At 42.6% G+C, this 20,923-nt stretch overlaps 1 protein-coding gene across 2 annotated transcripts in view; it reads right to left on the bottom strand.

Annotated features, from left to right (window-relative positions):
* The window catches only part of myo5b (myosin VB), a 28,136-nt gene that overhangs the window by 1,397 nt on the left and 5,816 nt on the right, over window positions 1-20,923 (bottom strand). For both annotated transcript variants that reach the window (XM_089019769.1, XM_089019770.1), the window contains exons 4-36: window positions 20,378-20,522; window positions 20,144-20,300; window positions 18,615-18,758; window positions 18,434-18,515; window positions 18,168-18,275; window positions 17,978-18,087; window positions 17,073-17,338; window positions 16,932-17,013; window positions 15,828-15,968; window positions 15,111-15,233; window positions 14,901-14,984; window positions 13,012-13,140; window positions 12,794-12,891; window positions 12,638-12,724; window positions 11,999-12,110; window positions 11,642-11,853; window positions 11,252-11,408; window positions 9,684-9,923; window positions 8,240-8,485; window positions 7,103-7,196; window positions 6,803-6,933; window positions 6,617-6,736; window positions 5,654-5,788; window positions 5,353-5,439; window positions 4,541-4,783; window positions 4,363-4,457; window positions 3,623-3,821; window positions 3,394-3,487; window positions 3,194-3,328; window positions 2,187-2,338; window positions 2,024-2,110; window positions 1,803-1,953; window positions 784-1,087 (exon numbers count right to left, since the gene is read on the bottom strand). In XM_089019769.1, coding sequence (XP_088875895.1) covers window positions 784-1,087; window positions 1,803-1,953; window positions 2,024-2,110; window positions 2,187-2,338; window positions 3,194-3,328; window positions 3,394-3,487; window positions 3,623-3,821; window positions 4,363-4,457; window positions 4,541-4,783; window positions 5,353-5,439; window positions 5,654-5,788; window positions 6,617-6,736; window positions 6,803-6,933; window positions 7,103-7,196; window positions 8,240-8,485; window positions 9,684-9,923; window positions 11,252-11,408; window positions 11,642-11,853; window positions 11,999-12,110; window positions 12,638-12,724; window positions 12,794-12,891; window positions 13,012-13,140; window positions 14,901-14,984; window positions 15,111-15,233; window positions 15,828-15,968; window positions 16,932-17,013; window positions 17,073-17,338; window positions 17,978-18,087; window positions 18,168-18,275; window positions 18,434-18,515; window positions 18,615-18,758; window positions 20,144-20,300; window positions 20,378-20,522 — 4,750 coding nt within the window. The remainder of the gene's footprint in view (window positions 1-783; window positions 1,088-1,802; window positions 1,954-2,023; window positions 2,111-2,186; window positions 2,339-3,193; window positions 3,329-3,393; window positions 3,488-3,622; window positions 3,822-4,362; window positions 4,458-4,540; window positions 4,784-5,352; window positions 5,440-5,653; window positions 5,789-6,616; window positions 6,737-6,802; window positions 6,934-7,102; window positions 7,197-8,239; window positions 8,486-9,683; window positions 9,924-11,251; window positions 11,409-11,641; window positions 11,854-11,998; window positions 12,111-12,637; window positions 12,725-12,793; window positions 12,892-13,011; window positions 13,141-14,900; window positions 14,985-15,110; window positions 15,234-15,827; window positions 15,969-16,931; window positions 17,014-17,072; window positions 17,339-17,977; window positions 18,088-18,167; window positions 18,276-18,433; window positions 18,516-18,614; window positions 18,759-20,143; window positions 20,301-20,377; window positions 20,523-20,923) is intronic.

Genomic DNA, 20,923 nt, shown 5'->3' with positions numbered 1-20,923 from the left:
CCCTCCTTCTAACGTACAGTGATACCTCGGCTTATGAAATTAATTGGTTCCCAGCGAAAAGTGTGTATCCCAAAAATTAATTTCCCATAGGAAACCATTAAAATGAGAATAATCCGTTCCCAGGTCCCCATGAAATCTAATTTTCTAATTTTCTAAGCCTTAAAACTACACAAAATATACCTCATTTTATGTATAATAAATGTGCCATTGTATTATAATTAAAGAAATAAACTACTGTATAATAAAGTCGTTTTATTTACCTTTGTGATGGTCGTTGATGGCTTGATGGAATGGAGTGGACGGTTTCATCAGCATTAAACACTTGATGAGGAACGTAGCCTTCTTCTTCCACCATCTTGAAGAATGATGCCTTGTAGGTGCTTTCTCTGCGATAATTTTACCTAGTTCCTCATCAATTGTGTTCTGTTTGTTGAAGTTGAAACGAGTTCAAATTTCACTGTTTTCTATCCATTTTCTCACTCTCTCTGTCGTCTGCCTGTCACTTTAATGTTTAAACGACCTCCCCTCACTGCTGCGTTCTTGACCAATCACGTGGCTTTAACCGAAGACTGGGGGCGGGGAATAGAGGACAAAAACAGTCGGCTGCCATTTTCTTGTTAGGAGAAAGGGCTCGTTCGCCAACGACACATCATCGTGGCGCTCCGTGTGTATGCCGAAAAATAGTTCGTATGCCAAGGTAAAATTTTCCTAAATGTAACGTTCGTAAACCAAAAAGTTCGTAAACCGAGGTATCACTGTACACACACGCTCTCTTCCACACACCTGAGCTGCATGCCGGTGCTCCAGGAGCAGACGTCCTTGCGCAGCAGAATATTGTTGAGCGTGATGGCGTTGACGCAGTGGAAGAGCTGACGGACAACCTGGCCAGCGATCTCGGGGTCTAAGCCGTGGTCGCGCATGACGCCGTCAAAGAAGCCCAACTGGCGGATTAGCGCCTGTAGCGTGTAGCCGCCGGATGTATAGCCGTCGCTCAAGTCCTTGTCCATGCTGGATGAACGGTTGCGATAGCCGGCGGGCTTCACTCCCGCCAGGCTTGGGATGCTCTCGCTTTCCAACATGGCCGAGACTGATGACCCGCACAAAATGAGACGAGAGGAAGTGGTCATAACAGGCTACACAAGCACAATTTTGACAATGGGAAGTCCAAGATGGCGCCCGGGTAGGGAGCAAACAGATAGCCATTAGCCAGCGAATAGATAGCCAGCGAATAGATAGCCATCAGCCAGCGAATAGATAGCCATCAGCTAGCAAATAGATAGCTAATAGCTAGCGAATAGATGGCCAATAGCTAGCGAATAGATAGACAATAGCCAGTGAACAGATAGCCATCAGCTAGCAAATAGATAGCCATTAGCCAGCGAATAGGAAGCCATTAGCCAGGGAATAGGTAGCCATTAGCCAGCGAATATATATAGCAATTAGCCAGCGAATAGATAGATAATAGCTTGTGAATAGATAGCCAATAGCTAGCCAATAGCCAGCAAACAGATAGCCATCAGCCAGCGAATAGACAGCCATTAGCTAGTGAATAGATATCCATTAGCTCGCGAATAGATAGCCATTAGCCAGCGAATAGATAGACATTAGCCAGCGAATAGATAGCAATTAGCCACTGAATATATAGCCATTCGCCGGCGAATAGATAGCCATTAGCTAGCGAATAGATAGCCATTAGCTAGCGAATAGATAGCTAATAGCTAGTGAATAGATAGCTACTATCCAGCGAATAGATAACTAATAGCTAGCGAATAGATAGCCATTAGCCAGCGATATGTACTGACCAATCATGGGCTGTATGGTGGCTTCGGCGATGCGTATGAGCTGCTGGTAGATCTGAATGGACAGGTCGCTGAGAACTTGTCGGTACTCTGCCAGGTCGAAGTTCTTCAGGCAGTGCTCGTTCTGCTTTGAGGTGTTCTGGACCATGAAGGCCTAACGGACAACACGCAGGCAGTCAACTTCAAAGTGTCAAGATGGCGTCAATTTTCGGCGTGGGTGTCACCTCGTCGCCGCTGTACTGTTTGAGGCAGTGCAGGAGTCGGCTAGTGTTAGCTAGCCAGAAAGAAGTCGTCTCAAAGTCTTCGTTCCTCTGGAAACGACGAGGATGTCAGGCGTGGGAGAGGAAAAAGTATCACGTGACATATGTGTGAGAGGAGGTTTCTCACCTTGAGGACTCGCTTGATGGCGTTGATCGTGGCGGTGAGGAGAGACTCCACCTTGCGGTCGTCGTTGACGTAGTCAGCGTGGCGGACGCACATGAAGAGGATGTACGCCGGAAGACACGGGACGGTCCCCGACAACATGATAGGACGCATATCTGTTCAATACATCCGGGGCCGCTAAGTTGGGGTCATTATATTAATAATAATAATAATAATAATAATAATAATAATAATAATAATAATAATAATAAAAACAATAATAATAATAATAATAATAATACATTTCATTTATAAGCTTCTTTCAAAACTCTAAAGGTCACTTTAGAGTCACAGATTAAGTTTTTCTGTGGGTGAGCAGCGGCAGCCACATGCGCCAGCGTTCACTGAACCCGGAAGTAACTCAAATAGAGAGAAAGCTAGCTAGTTAGCTAATATATACAGTAATAATAATAATACATTTCATTTATAAGCTTCTTTCAAAACTTTCAAGGTCACTTTAGAGTCACAGAATACGTTTTTCTGTGGGTGAGCAGCGGCAGCCACACACGCTAGCATTCACGGAACCCGGAAGTAACTCATATAGATAGAAAGCTAGCGAGCTAGCCAATAGATAGCTAATAGTTAGCTAGCTAGATAGGTAGCGAGTCAGCTATATAGCTAATAGATAGCTCGATAGCCGGCTAGATAGCAAATAGCAAGCTAGCTAGCTAGATAGCTCATTTTGCCAGGAGTCTCCACGCCAAAAAAAACCACCAGCGCAAAAACAACAGCTGAAGCTGGAACAAAGCTGGACAAAAGGCAAATGCCGCCCCCTCGTGGAAGGGAAAAACATTGCCAGAGGTCTGACCGGCACTTTATCGGCACCACCGCAAGAAAAACCAAAACCCAAACAAATTCCGGAATGGCGCTCCGATCATATTTTCAATTCCCAAATAAATTCCGGAACGGCAGTGAATGAGTTAATAAATAAATCGCGTATCTCCACCCAAAGAAGAAGCAACGCGTGTGACCTGTGATGAGCGTTTTGAGGAGCATCACTTCATCTTCTTGGTCGTACTCCAGCATGCCCTCAAAGTCTTTCTCCTTGCGTTGGAGGGTCACGTGGCGACCCAGGTCGGATCTGGCGCGATTGCCGCTGTGACTCACTAAAAAGAGGCAAGGGAGTCCGTTACTATGGCGATGATGCTGATGCCTTCAATGTTTCGAGTACCTTCCAGTTCCTGGACCTTCTTCATGTAGATCCTCAGCTGTTTTTTGAGCTTGCGCTCGTTCTTCTCCAGTTTCTCCACCAGCTCCTTCAAGTCCTGTTTGAGGAACATAACACGTCACCCGCGCAATCAACATGCAAACGCCTATCACACACACACACACACACACGCACGCACGCACGCACGCACGCACGCACACACACACACACACACATTTTGCATTGCACTCACCAGGTTGTCGTTGGTGAGCCTGGTGATCTCCAACTGCACGCTGTACTCCAGCAGGGCCTCCGGCGACAAAGACGTGGTGTAGTTGAGCGCCTCCTGCTTCTTCTCCACGTCGGCCTTCAGCGTCTCCACCTCGACCCGCAACGCCTCCACCTCCTCGCCGTGTTGACGTGCCTGAGATTGAAGCTCGCATTCGAGGAGCCTAACCAGCAAAAGAAAAATGAGTATCGTGGCTAGATATCTAGCTAGCTATCTATCTATGGGCTTCCTAGCTAGATATCTCTAGCTAGCTATCTATTGGCTATATGGATAGCTAGATAGTTTAGGTGGCTATCAATTAGCTAATATTTTGTTTCTGCAGGTTCGGCTTACATTAGCTAGCTGGCTATCTGTTGGCTATCCATTAGCTATATAGCGAGCTAGCTGGCTATCTATTCGGCTATATATCAGTATTGGCTAGATAGCTGGCTATCTATTCGGCTAGATAGCTATATTGGCTATCTAGCTGGTTACCTGGCTATCTATTGGCTAGCTAGCTGACTGGCTATCTATTGGCTAGCTAGCTAGTTACTTGGCTATCTATTGGCTAGCTAGCTAGTTACTTGGCTATCTATTGGCTAGCTAGCTGACTGGCTATCTATTGGCTAGCTAGCTGGCTGGCTATCTGTTGGCTAGCTATCTATTGGTTAGCTAGCTGGCTATCTATTGTATTTGCATCTGGATGTAGAATGAAGTCAACCTACTTTTTGGATTGGCACATTTGCTGGTAGACCATCAAAGCTTGGTGTTTATCCGAAGGGAGAGTCGCCTCGTCTACTTCGTCCACGCCGTCGTTCTCCTGTTAAGACACACACACAAAAATGCCACACGATAAACACACAGCGCCACCTACTGGACACCTGCGTCCACACATGGGTTGACCTCTACGTGTTTATTATGGTCGTGTTGCTGCGTGGCGCTGACGATCTGCGTCCTGAGTATGACCACTTCTTCCTTTCGCGCGTCCAGTTCCTCGGTGGCGGCCTTCAGTTGGCTCATCAGGATGTCGTAGCCGTCGCGCAGCTGCTTGGAGGCGTCGGCGTCGGTCGCCCGTTCGCCCACGCTGCGACGCAACTCGTTGAGATCGTTTTTCAGCTGCTGGTTTTCCCATTCCAGTTCTTGACGCTGCGAACGGTTTGTTTAGATGTCAGAAAAGATGGCTGTGATGTTTTCGGGGGGAAATATATATATATATATATATATATATATATATATATATATATATATATATATATATATATATATATATATATATATATATATATATATACAGTGATACCTCAGCTTACGAACTTAATTGGTTCCCAGAAAGTGTGTGTAAGGCGAAAAGTGTGTCTTCCAAACACTAATTTCCCATAGGAAACCATTATAAACGTCGGCTAAACACGAGCCTGTGGTGGGGTCTTTTTCGGTCCCCAAAAAAAGCAAAAGTACTCCACTCGATAACAAACCATGTCTGCACTCAAAGAACGTTGTGTGGAAAAGTAGTCCGGCTGCTACGGTGGCACTGTTCGACCGTGTGGTTTAGTGTTCTTCCATCGAAAACTAGTTCGCCAGCCATTGTGGCGCTACGTGTATTTCCCTAAAAAGTAGTTCATCTGCCAAGATTAGATTCTCGTGAATTTTATGGCGAAAAGTTTGTTAGCCAAAGCGTTCGTAAGCCGAGGTATCACTGTCTATCGAAATGATAGTACCTTCAGGCTATTGTAGGCCAGGTCTGCTGCGTCCTGCTCTGCGTCAGCAGCGCTTTTGAGATGCTTGACTGTTTCCTCCTCGCAGTTCTGGAAGTAGCATTCGGTTGGGGAACGGTTCATATGATTTTATTTTGAAATGGACAAACGGACTGTCATGAAAATAGATTCTGAAAATAATTCTTAGTAGCAGTACTGAAGGAAATACTAGAGGAGAATAAAAATTGGTGAAAAGGTGAATCTTGACTGTTTCCCATATTTTTTTCACTCCATGCTAACAAGTAAACGATGCTATCGCGCTAACCTTGTTTCTGGATGCTTCCTCGATTTTGTCCAGGCTGGCCTGCAGCCTCTTCCTCTCATGTTCTAAGTCTCGCACGCGTTTCTGAAGCTTGACGAAGATGCTGATGTCCATGGCCGCCTTATCGGCACCCATTTCCTGCGTGAGCAACATGCGCATAAGCGTTACTTAAAGGACAAGCGACGCCTCCGGACAAGTTGTGTCCATCATTTGTAAAATGGCTTCAAATGACTTCTGCTGAGCGTATTTTACAAAGATTCCACCGCATATAGCTATATTTTACGTTTTAAGACTCGTGCTGAATATTCCGGAAGTCTTGTTTTTGAGTTGGTGACGAGTCCGTACGTGACGTCAGTGAAGGAACGCCCCCGACCGAAAAAAGGACACATTGTAGCAGTCCTTCCATCACGTCAATGCTTGTTTGGTCTGACAAAACCTGGTGTTGCACCAGAAAGAGCAAGAAGAGGGCGACCAAACTCCACGGATGGAATTTATCAGCCTGTGGAAACGGGCTGATTCATTCCTCACAGGAGCTTGGACGCCATTTTCTGCCTGTTTTTGGGTGATACATTTCCCCCAATGTTGCCTCAAAATGGCACGGAATAAATTATTTAATCGATTGCAAACATGTACGCTTTCCTCTTCAGAACGATTTGAATCATATTCATAACTGGATGTGTAACAAGAAAGCTTATTCGCCGAATCTGAAGCCATTGTTTTGATTCTCCAGCAATGCAAGATGTATTGGCGTGACGTCACGAACTGGGGGCGGGACTTCCTGAAAAAGCCTAATTCGCAGCTCAGTTTTTATTGGTGTTTTGCATTTGACTAAAAACATCATACTGCGTGTTTTGGGTATTTCAGATGCTATAAAACGTTTTTCTGATGTCAGTTAGGAAACAAAAAAAATGGTGTCGGTTGTCCTCTAAAGTTCACACGCACACAACAACACACGCACACACAAACCTCCACTAGCTGCAGGGCATCGTCGGCGTCTCCCGCCTCGGAGGTGGAGATGGACGTGTAGTTTGAGTCCGACTCCAGGCTACTTTGATTGGATGAGGTTCGGTGGTGGCCCACCTGGAACTGGGTAAAAAGTCAAAGGTCAAAGGTGTTCTTTGTGTAAAAAGAAACAACAACAAAGTATCCGACCTTAGCGAGAGAAACTTCTTCTTTCAAGTTGTCGTATCTTTGCTCCAGTCTGGAATATTCTTTCAGGAGGTTTTGGTAGCGACGTCGCTCGGCGTCCATCTCGGCGCGCAGCAAAGCGCTTCCTACATCCTCTGCGTGCGTACACATATGTCATATGATTGGCGGGATGGTGATATAGTTGCTGGAGCTTTATAGACTGTTGCGTACGACTCTTGTGATGACATCACGGCGAGTGATTGGCTCGTAGTCCATTCTCATGAGGTCGTGTGTGATTTTGCTCGTGTGGTGTAATCGGCTGACCTTGGGCGCGGCTCGATTGCTGTTTGATCTTCTGGTTGAGTTCTTCCTTTTGGCTCTTGAGCAGCGCGTTTTCCTTCTCCAGCTCAGCCACCCTCTGGCGAGAAAGACGGGCGAACGATCACGCGCATTGTTTATTTATGTAATAATAATAATAATAATAATAATACATTTATAAGCACCTTTCAAAACTCTCAAGGTCATTTTACAGTCACAGGACAAGTTTTTCTGTGGGGGAGCTGCGGCAGTACTTACATGTACATGTACATGTACATGTACTTATGTATTTATTAATTTGTTTATTTGTTTTTGCTTCTTTTTAATGTTTGTTTGTTTATATGTTATTTTTTTTATCATGTATTTTGTATTTATTTATTTAATCAGCATTCATTTCGTAATTATTTATTTTGTATTTGTTTATTTAGCATTTATTTAGTATTTATGTAGAATTTATTTATGTAGTGTTTATGTATTTATTTGTTTATTTAGTATTTATTTTATTTTGTGTTTGTTTATTTTATATTTATTCATTTTCTACGTATTTATTTATTTTCTACGTATTTATTTATTTTCTATATATTTATATATTTTCTATGTATGTATTCATTTTATATGGATTTATTTATTTTCTATGTATTTATTTTCTACGTATTTATTCATTTTCTACGTATTTATTCATTTTCTATGTATTTATTTATTTTCTATTGATTTATTTATTTTCTTTGTATTTATTCATTTTCTATGTATTTATTTATTTTCCATGTATTTATTAATTTACTATGTATTTATTTATTTTCTATGTATTTATTTATTTTCTATGTATTGATTTATTTTCTACACATTTATTTTCTGCGTATTTATTCATTTTCTATTTATTTATTTTCTACGTATTTATTTATTTTCTATGTATTTATTTATTGTCTATGTATTTATTTAATGCCTATGTATGTATTCATTTTCTTTGTATTTATTTATTTTCTATGTATTGATTTATTTTCTACGTATTTATTCATTTTATATGTATTTATTCATTTTATATCTATCCATCCATCAATCCATGTGTTTATTTATGTATTTATTACTTGATTCATTCATGTATTTTATTGATTTATTTGAAGGAGTTCCTCCAAACGCTCTCACCTGGGTAAGCAGCAGCTTCTCGGTCCGGTGCTGCTCCTCCATCTGGTTCTTCTGGGCCCGGGCCTCGTCCAGTTGCACGCCAAGCGCCTGCAGCTCGGTCCGCACCGCCGTCAGCTGAGTGGGGCTTCCCTGCTGGCTGCGCGCCTGCTGCAGGTGCTGCAGTTGCTGCTGGACCCGACTGAGTTCTGTGCCGAGGGTGGTGTTGGCGCGCAGGAGCTGCTCGTTCTGCTCGCGGTACTCTTTTCCCTATATATCAGTGGGAAATTTTTGTTTTCAACATATTACAGGTCAGCAAGGCCGAGTCACAAGAAATATATATACAGTGATACCTCAGTTTACGAACCCCTTGGCTTACGAACTTTTTGATTTACGAATGTTAAATTTATGAAAATTATACCTTGGGATACAAACTATTTTTTGGGATACACGCGGAGCTGCCTCAATGAACAACAAACAGGAAACAAGAAGAGCAACAGCAACAACAGCAAACGAGCCCGTTCTCCTAACAACAAAATGGCAGCCGGCCTGTTTTTGTCCTCTATTCCCTGCCCCCAGTCGTCGGTTAAAGCCACGTGATTGGTCAAGAACGCAGCAATGAGGGGGTGGGGGGTTAAACATTAAAGAGACAGGCAGACGACAGAGAGAGAGTGACAAAATGGATTGAAAACAGTGAAATTTGGACTGATAGTTCAAAGGCAGAGTGTAGACTGCAAGGTTAAAATTCCCATCAATCAGGCTCCAGAAATAACCTGCACAAGCCATCTGTATTATATTACATGTAAATTATCACAGAGAAAGCACCTACAAGGGATCATTCCTCAAGATGGTGAAAGAAGAAGGCTATGCTCCTCATCAAGTGTTTAATGCTGATGAAACCGGCCACTCAATTCCATCAAACCATCAACGACCATCACAAAGGTAAATAAAATGACTTTATTATTCAGTACAGTTTATTTCTTTTATTATAATACCATGGCACATTTATTATCCATAAAATAAGGTATATTTTGTGTCATTTTAAGGCTTAGAAAATTAGAAAATTATGTTTTATGGGGCCCTGGGAACGGATTATTCTCATTTTAATGGTTTCCTACGGGAAATTACTTTTTGGGATACACACTTTTCGCCTTACACACTGTCTGGGAATCAATTAAATTCGTAAGCCAAGGTATCACTGTACTACGAATATCAATCAGGTTGTGGACGTATTGATGTCTTGATCGATTACTATTGTAATATATCTGAAAGATTTAAATCAGCAATAATGTCATTAAAAAAGGTAATTTGCACATGCATGATATTTCCAAAAAAGTGTCATGACCATCTTTGTTAAATGACAATAATCCTTTTTTTCCCCTATAAAATTAATGCGCATTGTGCGTCTACACAAAGCGTCTTGTCATTAACAGCTACTCCAAAAAATATTTTTTTCAACCACGGGTACCTGATCATCCATCTTCCTCTGTAGCTGGACAATCTTGTTCTCCATGCCGGTGTTGAGCTTCTTCAAGCCTTTGGCCGATCGCGCCTCCGTCTTGAGCGTCTTGAAGCGGCGCAGCGCCAGTGAGCGCCTGTAGGCGCACTGGAGCACTACGGCGGCCCGCCGCATCCGCTGGTATTTGACCTTCTGCAACCAGCCGCGGACGTACTTTTGGACGATCAGCGCCTTGTGGTGCAGCAGGAACTGACGGCGGGTAAGAGAAGGCGTAGCGTGACATCGCACGGAAACATTGACAACGTCAGGTTGCCTATTTGCTCACAAACGCTCCTTTTGTCCACTCCGAGCGCCCAAAATCGCATGGCTTTTATGTTGCGATGACTTCATTCCCATGTAGCATTTTGTTGACATTTTTGGTGACTCTCACTAGAGGTCGACTCATACGGTTGTTAATGTGGCTATGTACTCAAGCTTGGCTATACTATATAGCTATAAAAAGAAAATCCTCCAGATTTTTGCTAGGTACAAAATGTTGCTATCATGCTGATAGAAAAAGCAAATGCCAGTGACATCATCCAAATTTCACTGAGTGCAAAATAAAGTGTAAAAATTTTCTGGAATATAAGACGCACCTTCAACGAATGACACATTAAAAAAAAAAAGTTTCCATACATAAGGTGCACCGCATTATAAGGGGTACCTTCAATGAATGACATACAGCAAAGTCTTGTTATATCGATAGTACTGCTTATTACGATACGATTTCTATGAACGCAAGGAGAAAATTTACATGCCGCAGGATCGGATATATCGATAGTCCGGTTATAGCGATATTTTTTCAGACTCCCGAGAATATCAATATAACGAGACTTTACTGTATTTTTAAATGTTTTCCGTACATAAGGCGCACCGCATTATCAGGGCCACTTTCAATGAATGACGTATTTCAAAACGTTTTCCATGCACAAGGCGCACCTTCAATGAATGACATATTTAAAAACGTTTTCCATGCACAAGGCGCACCGCATTATAAGTGGTACTTTCAATGAATGACATATTGTAAAAACCTTTTCCATGCATAAGGTGCACCGCATTATAAGTGGCACTTTCAGTGAATGACATATTTTAAAAATGTTTTCCATGCATAAGGTGCACCGCATTATAAGGGGCACTTTCAATGAATGACGTATTTTAAAACGTTTTCCATGCACAAGGCGCACCGCATTATAAGTGGCACTTTCAATGAATGACATATTTTAAAAATGTTTTCCATGCATAAGGCGCACCGCATTATAAGTGGCACTTTCAATGAATGACATATTTTAAAAATGTTTTCCATGCATAAGGTGCACCGCATTATAAGGGGCACCTTCAACAAATGACATTTAAAAGGCTTTTCCATACATAAACGGTCTTCAGCGAACTGCATGTCAGTTACGATATGCTTTTAATTATGTCTAAGCTGCAAAAATGCCCCAAAAACTTTTTTGTTGTTTACTTATTCTGTCTGTTTTGTTTGTAGCACACACATCTGTGTGTGTGTGTGTGCGCGCGTGTGTGTGTGTGTGCGTTACCTCCTGGTAGATCCTGCGTGTGAACATCCCTCGCGCAAAAGCCTGGATGGTGACGGTGGCCTGGCGCACCTTCAGGAAGGCGCGCCGCTCTCTGGCCATGCGGTAGTTTTTCTGGCACACCACGGCGGCGCGGGTCAGGCGCAAGTATTCCGCGTATCTGCGGTCAAAGGTCACGGGATGTACGATTTTTTCTGATGTCAGTTAGGAAAGAAAAAAATGGTGTCGGTTGTCCTTTAAACAGCTTTTTCCTCCGTCGCTATTAACTCGCTAAACAGTAACCGCAGACAAATTCCTTGTGTTCTACACACTCGAGCGAATAAAGATGATTTTGATTCTGTGTGTTTCTAAAAAAAAAAAAAAAAGTTGTCAAAGATGGGAGTATGGACTGACCTGCGCGCCAGGTATCCTCGCCCGTATCTCTGCAACAAAATGACCGATTTGCGGATCTTCTGATAGCGGACCCTCTGAAGCCATCCGCGGACCGTCTTCTGGACGGTGATGCAAGCGGCGCGGAACTTGTCAGCACGTAACTTTTCCAGATAGGCCACCTGACCCGCCCGGAAGAAGATCTTGCTTTTTCCCAACTGGAACATGTCGCCTTCCTGGCATGCCACGATAAAAGATCCATCCATCCATTCATCAATCGATCCATGAGGCCAAATCAAAATTGATCTACTTGTAGAGTTTACAAGGTCGCCGTCAAGCTATTTATATGCAAATGAGTGTCCTTCGGGCTATTTGACTCACCCTGATGAGCGTCTCCAGCAGCTTTTGACACACTAACTTCTTATCCGGGCAAGACATGTCCGACTTGCGCATCAACACGCGATAGCGGCTGAAAAAGTCGCTGTACGTCCACCTGTACAAGCAAAACATACAAAGACAAAAACTTATTTCAGATTTTTCTATTCGCTATCCATTTGCTATCTAGCTATCTCGCTATCTATTAGCTAAATAGCTAGCCAAACATCCGACACCTTCAAAGAAGTACAGATGACGGCTGAAAAAAACCTTTTCATCGAAAGCTAGCTAGCGAGCTATTGGCTATTTATTGACTAGCTAGCTAGCTTTCTATCTATTTGAGTTACTTCCAGGTTGAGTGAACGCCGGCGCATGTGTTCACCTACAGAAAAAAAATGATCCTGTGACTGTAACGTGACCTTGATAGTTTTCAACCCAGAAGTAACTCAAATAGATAGAAAGCTAGCTAGCTAGCCAATAATTAGCCAACAGATACCTAGCGATATAGCCTGCCAGCTAGATAGCCAGCCAACTAAATAGTGAATAGATGTAGCTAGGTAGATCGCTAACTAGCCAGCCAGATAGCTAATAGATAGCAAATAGCTAGCAAATGATGGTAATAATAATAATAATAATAATAATGACCTGGACGGGTATCCAGCGGCGCTGATGCGGATGGTCTCGAGAACGCCGCACGCTCGCAGCTGCTGCACTGCCCGGCGAGAGTCAAACCTGAACGCGCGTACATTAACAGGTTCGTGAACTTTCCTGTGACAGCAAAAATGGACGTTTTGGACTCACGAGAAGGCCTCCTTGTCATCGTTGGGTTTGATGCAGCGTACGTAGTGAGGCGTGGTGGCGTTGAGGGTCTCCATCAGAAGATGCAGAGAACTGCGGAACTGAACACACAACAACAACAACAAAAAAAAATCAGAATCCGAAAACCTTTATTCGTCCCACAATGGGGACATTTGCAAAAAGCCCCTTTTTACATTAAGCAGTGCAGGTCGGACGCTCACCTGCAGGCCGACGCTCTTCCTGTGTTCTTTGTTGGGTGGTTTGGGTGCGGATTTTGCGGGGCGCACGTTGACCCGAGCGGATTTGGGGCCGGCGTCCTCGGAACTGAACAGGTCGGCCACCAGTTGAAGCTGAGGACACATTCAGTCGATTGCGGCCCTTAAAACGTGGACCAAAATTATCGGCGAAAGAGCTCATTTTTTTCGTTGTTGATGATTATTTTGACCTTGGTGTCATTTTTTTTGTTACGCATAAACTTGCCGTCTCAAATGTCAAATTTATACAATGAAATTTGGTGATATGCTCATTCTATGGGCATGTCATTCAAAACATATTAACTCACTCACTGCCAGACGATGTGCAAAATAGGTGTCCACTCCAGTGCCAGGGTCATTTTCACTCAAATTGCAGGACCCAAAGAAGATTGAGTTTTAGGACTACATTAACATTCAATGCATCATAAGAAACATTAGACTATCTTCTTTCATCAGAACAAAAAAAAAGAGTTAATTCCTAAGTTATATGGGTCTGGAGTTATCTGAGCTTGAAATGGGGGCGGCTGTACAAAATACAATACATATTGATTTATATAATAATAATAATAATCATCATCATCATCAAATTTCCCCATTGTGGGATGAATAAAGGTTTTCTGATTCTGATCATCATCATCATAATAACATTAATAACAATAATACATATTGATTTATATAATAATAATAATCATCATCATCATCAGAATCATCAAATTTCCCCATTGTGGGACGAATAAAGGTTTTCTGATTCTGATCATAATAATAATAATAATAATACATATTGATGTATACAATAATTATCATCATCATCAGAATCATCAGAATCATCATCATCATCAAATTTCACCATTGTGGGACGAATAAAGGTTTTCTGATTCTGATCATAATAATAATCATAATAATAATAATAATAATAATACATATTGATTTATACAATAATTGTAATCATCATCATCAGAATCATCATCATCATCATCAAATTTCCCCATTGTGGGACGAATAAAGGTTTTCTGATTCTGATCAAAATAATAATCATAATAATAATAATCATAATAATAATAATAATAATAATACATATTGATTTATACAATAATTATAATCATCATCATCAGAATCATCATCATCATCATCAAATTTCCCCATTGTGGGACGAATAAATGTTTTCTGATTCTGATCATAATAATAATAATAATAATAAGAATAATACATATTGATTTATACAATAATTATCATCATCATCAGAATCATCATCATCATCAAATTTCCCCATTGTGGGACGAATAAAGGTTTTCTGATTCTGATCATCATAATCATAATCATAATCATAATAATACATTTCCTTTATCAGCGCCTTTCAAAACTCTCAAAGTCACTTTGCAGTCACATGATCAGTTTTTCTGTGGGTGAGCAGCGGCAGCCACATGCGCCAGCGTTCACTCAACCTGGAATAACTCAAATAGATCAAATTAGCTAGCTAGCTAATAGATAACTAATAGATAGCTAGTTAGCTAACCAGTCAGACAGCTAATAGATAGCAAATATAACGCTTAAACAATAGCTGAAGGTGTAACAAAGTGCTAACATGGACAAAAGGCAGACGCTGCCCCCTAGTGGAAGGGGGAAAACATTGCCACAGGTCTGACTCGCGCTTTATCTACACTCCACCGCAAGAAAAAAAAAAAAAAAAAGCCGAACAAATTCGGGAATTTAAATTCGGCAGCGAATGAGCTCAACTTTAATTTAATCAGCTTGTTAATTGAAAACAAAAATGGTGGTTCCTTAGCGGGCGAATTATGACCGTCGGCTGTCCAATTCATCAATTGCGCCTGAATATGTCTCGTATTTTGGAATCTCACCTTACTGGCCTTCAGGATATTGATCTGCTCGTCATACACGGTGTCCCGGTTCTTCTCCAAAAAACCCGCACACTCGTACTCCACCTAGGGGGGGGAAACAGCATGCGATATATGCAAGTTGTTCTGTTACTATACAGCGGACAAATAACCATAATTTGCAAATATTGCAAAAAATAAAAAATAAAATGAAACTGAGGCACTATCGCTCACCAAATCAGCAAAATGGACGATGATGAAAGCAGTGTTGGACATTCGGGGTTTCTGAAAGTGGGCGTTGGAGATGTGTTGCCTGTATAACTTCTGAGCCCAGTTCTGATCGGTTCCTTTGGGCACCTGCGTGGGCATCGTCAACAGGAAGCAGATTGTTAGGAAATCCAGGGATCAAGAATTTGGAGTGTAAATATTTTATTGATGACATTTTTTGATACTCGTTAGCGGCAAAACTAACACTAAAATCTCGTTAGCAATTATGCTATCGTCTGCCGTTTAAAATTGATGTTAAATGAATGACTAAAGGTAAAAAAAAAAAAAATCAGCATTTTGTCTGAATATTTCTTGATTTATTTAGCTAGCTAGCTAGCGAGCTATTTGCTATCTAGCTAGCTATCGATGAACTATATAGCCAGCTATATTATAGCTATCTAGCAGGCTATCTATTCGCTATATAGCTATCTATTGGCTAGGTAGCTAGCTTTCTATCTATTTGAGTTACTTCCGGGTTGAGTGAACGCTGGCGCATATGGCTGCCGCTGCTCATCCACAAAAAAAAATGTATCCTGTGACTGTAAAGTGAGCTTGAGACTTTTGAAAGGCGCTTAGAAATGAAATAGATTATTATATACCATAAGTCGCCATTTCACACGACTAAAATCATGAGTTAGCTCGCTATAAAAAACAAAATTTGACAAAAATAAAAAAGCGACTAACTTTACACTCCTCATCCAAAAGGTCGAGCACGCCGAGGCGCGCCTCGATCAGGTCGATGCACGGCTGGTTGTCGTGGAAATCGATGAGGGTCCACGGGATCTGCTCTTTCATGTACTCCTCCTGCTCCAATTTGAAGACGTGCTGGACGCGCGCCACATCAACGCACAAGAAAAACAGTCAACTCAATGGTATGTGGAGCTGCCGCGACTTGGAATTGAAGCGGATTTACAGTACGTGGGACAGGAGATGTGACTTAATCTCTTTTCGTCAATGGATGCGACAGCTTTGCTTTCAAGATTTCGCTTGTAGCAGGCAAGCACATTTGGCTATGACGTCCCATATTCAGCTGGCTAGCTAGCTTTCTCTCTATTTAGCTTTCTATTGTCTATATGGCTATCTAGGTGGCTAGCAATCTGGCTATCTACTAGCTGGCTGACTGGCTTTCTATGTATTTAGCTATCTATTAGCTATATACCTATCTGGATGGCTGGCTATCTAGGTAGTTATCTGTTGGCTATCTATTAGCTATCTACTGGCTGGCTAGCTAGCTTACTATCTATTTACTTCCGGGTTCAGTGAACGCTGGCGCGTATGGCTGCCGCTGCTCAATCTGGCTAGCTATTAGCTATCTCCTAGCTGGCTGACTGGCTTTCTATGTATTTAGCTATCTATTAGCTATATAGCTATCTGGATGGCTGGCTATCAAGGTAGCTATCTGTTGGCTTTCTATTAGCTATCTACTGGCTGGCTAGCTAGCTAGCTTACTATCTATTTACTTCCGGGTTCAGTGAACGCTGGCGCGTATGGCTGCCGCTGCTCACCCACAGAAAAACTTCTCATCATTTTTATTATTGGTGAAAAGGAGGCTTTGATCTTAAGCAATAAGTGCTTAAGATTCAATGACCATGTCTTTGTGTTGTCATATTATTTTGTTCTTTTGACTTCAAGATGGCGCCGCGAGAGCGGCTTCCCTTACAGCAGGTCCTGAATTGTGTTTTTCTACTTCTTCCTTTCCTTTCCTCACTTTGCTGCTGTGAAATGTCATTTTTCTCCACTGCGATACTAATAAAGGCTAATCCGATCCAAGTCGACAAGGCAACTCACCGAATTGAACTGTTGCTGAAGCTTTTCGTTGGCGTAGTTAATGCAAAACTGCTCAAAGCTGTTGATCTCAAAGGTTTCAAACCTGCGGGCGACACAATTCTCAGCCGGGACCAGACGAGAGCGGCCCAGACGGTGCAATACCCGTAGATATCGAGGACGCCGATGAAGGAGTGTTGCTTGGAGGTGGTGCGCAACGCCAGGTTGATATGCGCCACGATCCAATCAAACAAACGGGCGTAGATATGCTTGGCCAGGGCGTCGCGGGCATTGGCCGCTTGCTTGGCCGACATGTTTTTGACGTAGGTCTCGGACGCCGTCACCAACTTCCTGTGGCACAGCCAGTGCTCCATTTGAGGATACTCCAAGCCCAGAAGCCGGCAGAAGTGAGCCAGGTGGATGTCGTCGCTCTGAAATGACAATCGGTCATCAGGAGGCGTCTTTGGATTGGCAATCTGTCAGATATGTTCGATCGGACACTGTGGACGAAGGCTCGGACCCAGAAAGATTGTCTTTACTGCTGGCAGGAGACGTAGCCATTCATGACAGACGTCTGAATTCTGCAGCCGTCTGCCAAGCTATTTATTGAGAGTACATGAAAATTAAAGTGATACATTAGTAAAACATAGTTTTCTTGATTGGAATACGACGCCCCCTGGACGTTCTAAGCGCGAACAGTTGTAAGCAATAAAACATTGTCTTTTCCATGAACTGAAAAATTTGTAACCTGGCTAATGAGCTCTTCCTGTGAAGGAGTTTCAAGTCATAAATTGCTTCGGTGATAAAGAGTTTCCCCAAGTCCTAAATTCTGTCCAAGGCCAGATCTCTTAGAATCTAGGAGACTGTCATCTTCACCTAGGACCTAGACGAAGATGACAGTTTAACAAGCTGTATCTGTTGACCTCAGATTGACCCCAGGTTGTCTGTGCTTCAATTGTGTATTCGAGTCACACATGTTGACTAAGCATATAACAGCACGAAACTTTTAAATAGGATAACTTCTTATTCCCCATCACAATCCAAGAATCAAACCCAAAGAGAGTACGCACCGAGACACGACAAGACTCGCCGTCCCTCTCGGCGTAGATCTCGATGTTCCCCAGATGCAAAATGGCCGCCAAGATTTTGAAGATGGCGGTCTGGCTTGCGTCTTTGATACCTGCACATGGTGAGGACGGACGGCCATGAGAAGACATTCTCTCCTTGGGATTGAAAGAAGAGGCAATGGGGGACACTCACCCAGTAGTCTGAAGGCCTGCCTGGTTCTGTCCAAGTCGTCAGCGTCATTGACGCCGTCGATGAAGATGTTTTCGCCCATGGACGTGTACACAAAGTCTTCGGCGGTAGCTGTCAGCAATCAATTCGAGATAAATAATTGTGTTTTAACGCAGGTCAAGTTGAGTCGCGTCAGATTTTTGAGGCAAAGTCCAAATAAGTGGAGTCAAATCGGCGTCAAGTCCTGTGGTTTGCCCCCACGTCACCGCAAAGGAGTGGAGATGACTTACTGAGGCTCAGATCTCGCATTTCCGGCAAAGAGGCGGACGCACATAGCTGGTAGAAGATGTGGTAGTTGCGTTCATCTTCAGCCTGTAAGACCAGAGACAAAAATATCAAACCGGAGTCATTCCCTTCCAAAAACGGCCTTTTTTGACCTCTGCATTTGCAATTTTCCGACACGTGACCCACCTGGAAGACCACCCGCGACTTCTCAAGAAGATACGTTCGCATGTTGGCTCCGATGATGTGGTAACTGCGGTTGAACCCGATCTCGATGTACTTCCCGAAGCGACTGCTGTTGTCGTTCCTCGTGGTCTTGGCGTTCCCGATAGCCTAATCCCAGATGAAGTACAAAGAAAAGGTACCAAGTAGCAATCGTAGGAAGACATCGGGAACATAGACTACCTACCATGTTCCCCTCCAACTTATCGTGAATACAGACGCTTCCCAACTTACGAACGAGATACGTTCCAAACGGTCGTTCGTAAGATGAATTTGGTCGCAAGTTGCTTCAGAGCTATATATTGTATGGAATGCATGTTTAAAGCTTACATAAGTATGTTTAAGGTTGATATAAATATGTTTAAGGCTTGTATAAGTAACCTGGTTTATTGTTTACAGTCGAAACCAGCTGCTAGCATACAGACGCTCCCCAATTTATGAACAAGATACGTTATCAGCGGTCGTTCGTAAGGTGAATTTGTTCGTAAGTTGCTTCAGTGCTATATATTGTATGGAATGCATGTTTAAAGCTTACATATGTATGTTTAAGGTTTATATAAATATGTGTATAAGTAACCTGGTTTATTGTTTACAGTCGAAACCAGCTGCTAGCATACAGACGCTCCCCAATTTATGAACAAGATACGTTATGAGCGGTCGTTCGTAAGGTGAATTTGTTCGTAAGTTGCTTCAGTGCTATATTTTGTATGGAATGCATGTTTAAGGTTTATATAAATATGTGTATAAGTAACCTGGTTTATTGTTTACAGTCGAAACCAGCTGCTAGCATACAGACGCTCCCCAATTTATGAACAAGATACGTTATGAGCAGTCGTTCGTAAGGTGAATTTGTTCGTAAGTTGCTTCAGTGCTATATTTTGTATGGAATGCATGTTTAAGGTTTATATAAATATGTGTATAAGTAACCTGGTTTATTGTTTACAGTCGAGACCAGCTGCTAGCATACAGACGCTCCCCAATTTATGAACAAGATACGTTATGAGCGGTCGTTCGTAAGGTGAATTTGTTCGTAAGATGCTTCAGTGCTATATTTTGTATGGAATGCATGTTTAAGGCTTACATAAGTATGTTTAAGGTTTATATAAATATGTGTATAAGTAACCTGGTTTATTGTTTACAGTCGAAACTAGCTGCTAGCATGGCGAGCTAGCGGCCACCAAACCAGACATCCCCCGACGAGCTGAAGAGGAGAAAATGGGGGGCTGCAGAAGAAGGTGAAGATACCGACAAGTCCTCCCGTCCGTCGTGATGGGGAACGTGAGATCGCTCCCGAACAAGATGGATGAGCTAACGGCGCTAACGCAACATCAGATGGAGTACCGGGACATTGAACATTTTTCGACATCCTCGCAAAAAAACGTTCGTATGTACCGTTGTTTGTAACATGAATGCTGGTAAGTAGGGGAGCGTCTGTTATATATGAAGCGTCCACAAGAGTGGACTGACCTTTCCCGATAGGACTGGACGAAACTGACCTCCATGATGGGATTGGAGGCGAGGACTTTCTCTTCGACGTTGGTGTCGTTAGCAGATCCTCCGACGGTGGCAAAGAATCTCATGGCGTACTTGGCAGACACAGTCTTGCCTGCTCCAGATTCTCCACTCACGATGATGGACTGGTTCCTCTCATCCCTGAGAAACGTAACCATGACTAGGGTGCTCTCACCAAAAAAAAAATGCTAACAGTTTCACCGCCGTCACGCTCCCACCTGGCCATCTGTTTGTAGGCTTCCTCAGCCACGGCGAAGATGTGCGGATCCATGTCGCCCATGTTCCGACCGCTGTAGGCGTTGATCACCTCTTCGCCGTAGATCTGCAACTCCTCGTACGGGTTAATGGCCACCAGGACGATACCTGAGGAAAAGTGACACAACCATGCTAAAGCTACAACAACAAGAGACACTGATAGAGAATAGACAGAAAAAAAAATCTCATATTTAAACGTTTCACGCTTAGAAGGCCCACAATGGAAGCACAGAAAATCTGGGGTCAATCTGAGGTGAACATACACAGCCTGTTAAACTGTCATCTTCATGTAGATCTGGCCTTGGACTAATTTCCGACTTGGTAAACTCCTTCACAGGAAGAGGTCATTAGCCAGGTTATAAAGCTATCAATTCATGGAAAGGACAACCCATTAAAATGTCTACGTTCTGTTGTTTTAGAGTTGTTGGTGCTTGGGACTAAAATCATGAAGACTATGTTTTACTAATGTATAACTTAAAAGACAACCAACACCATTTTTTTTGTTTCCT

This window comes from Hippocampus bargibanti, linkage group LG18 (assembly GCF_051943395.1).
Source record: "Hippocampus bargibanti isolate YZ-2025 linkage group LG18, ASM5194339v1, whole genome shotgun sequence".
Classification (NCBI taxonomy): domain Eukaryota; kingdom Metazoa; phylum Chordata; class Actinopteri; order Syngnathiformes; family Syngnathidae; genus Hippocampus; species Hippocampus bargibanti.
This window is presented reverse-complemented; position numbering and strand designations above follow the sequence as displayed.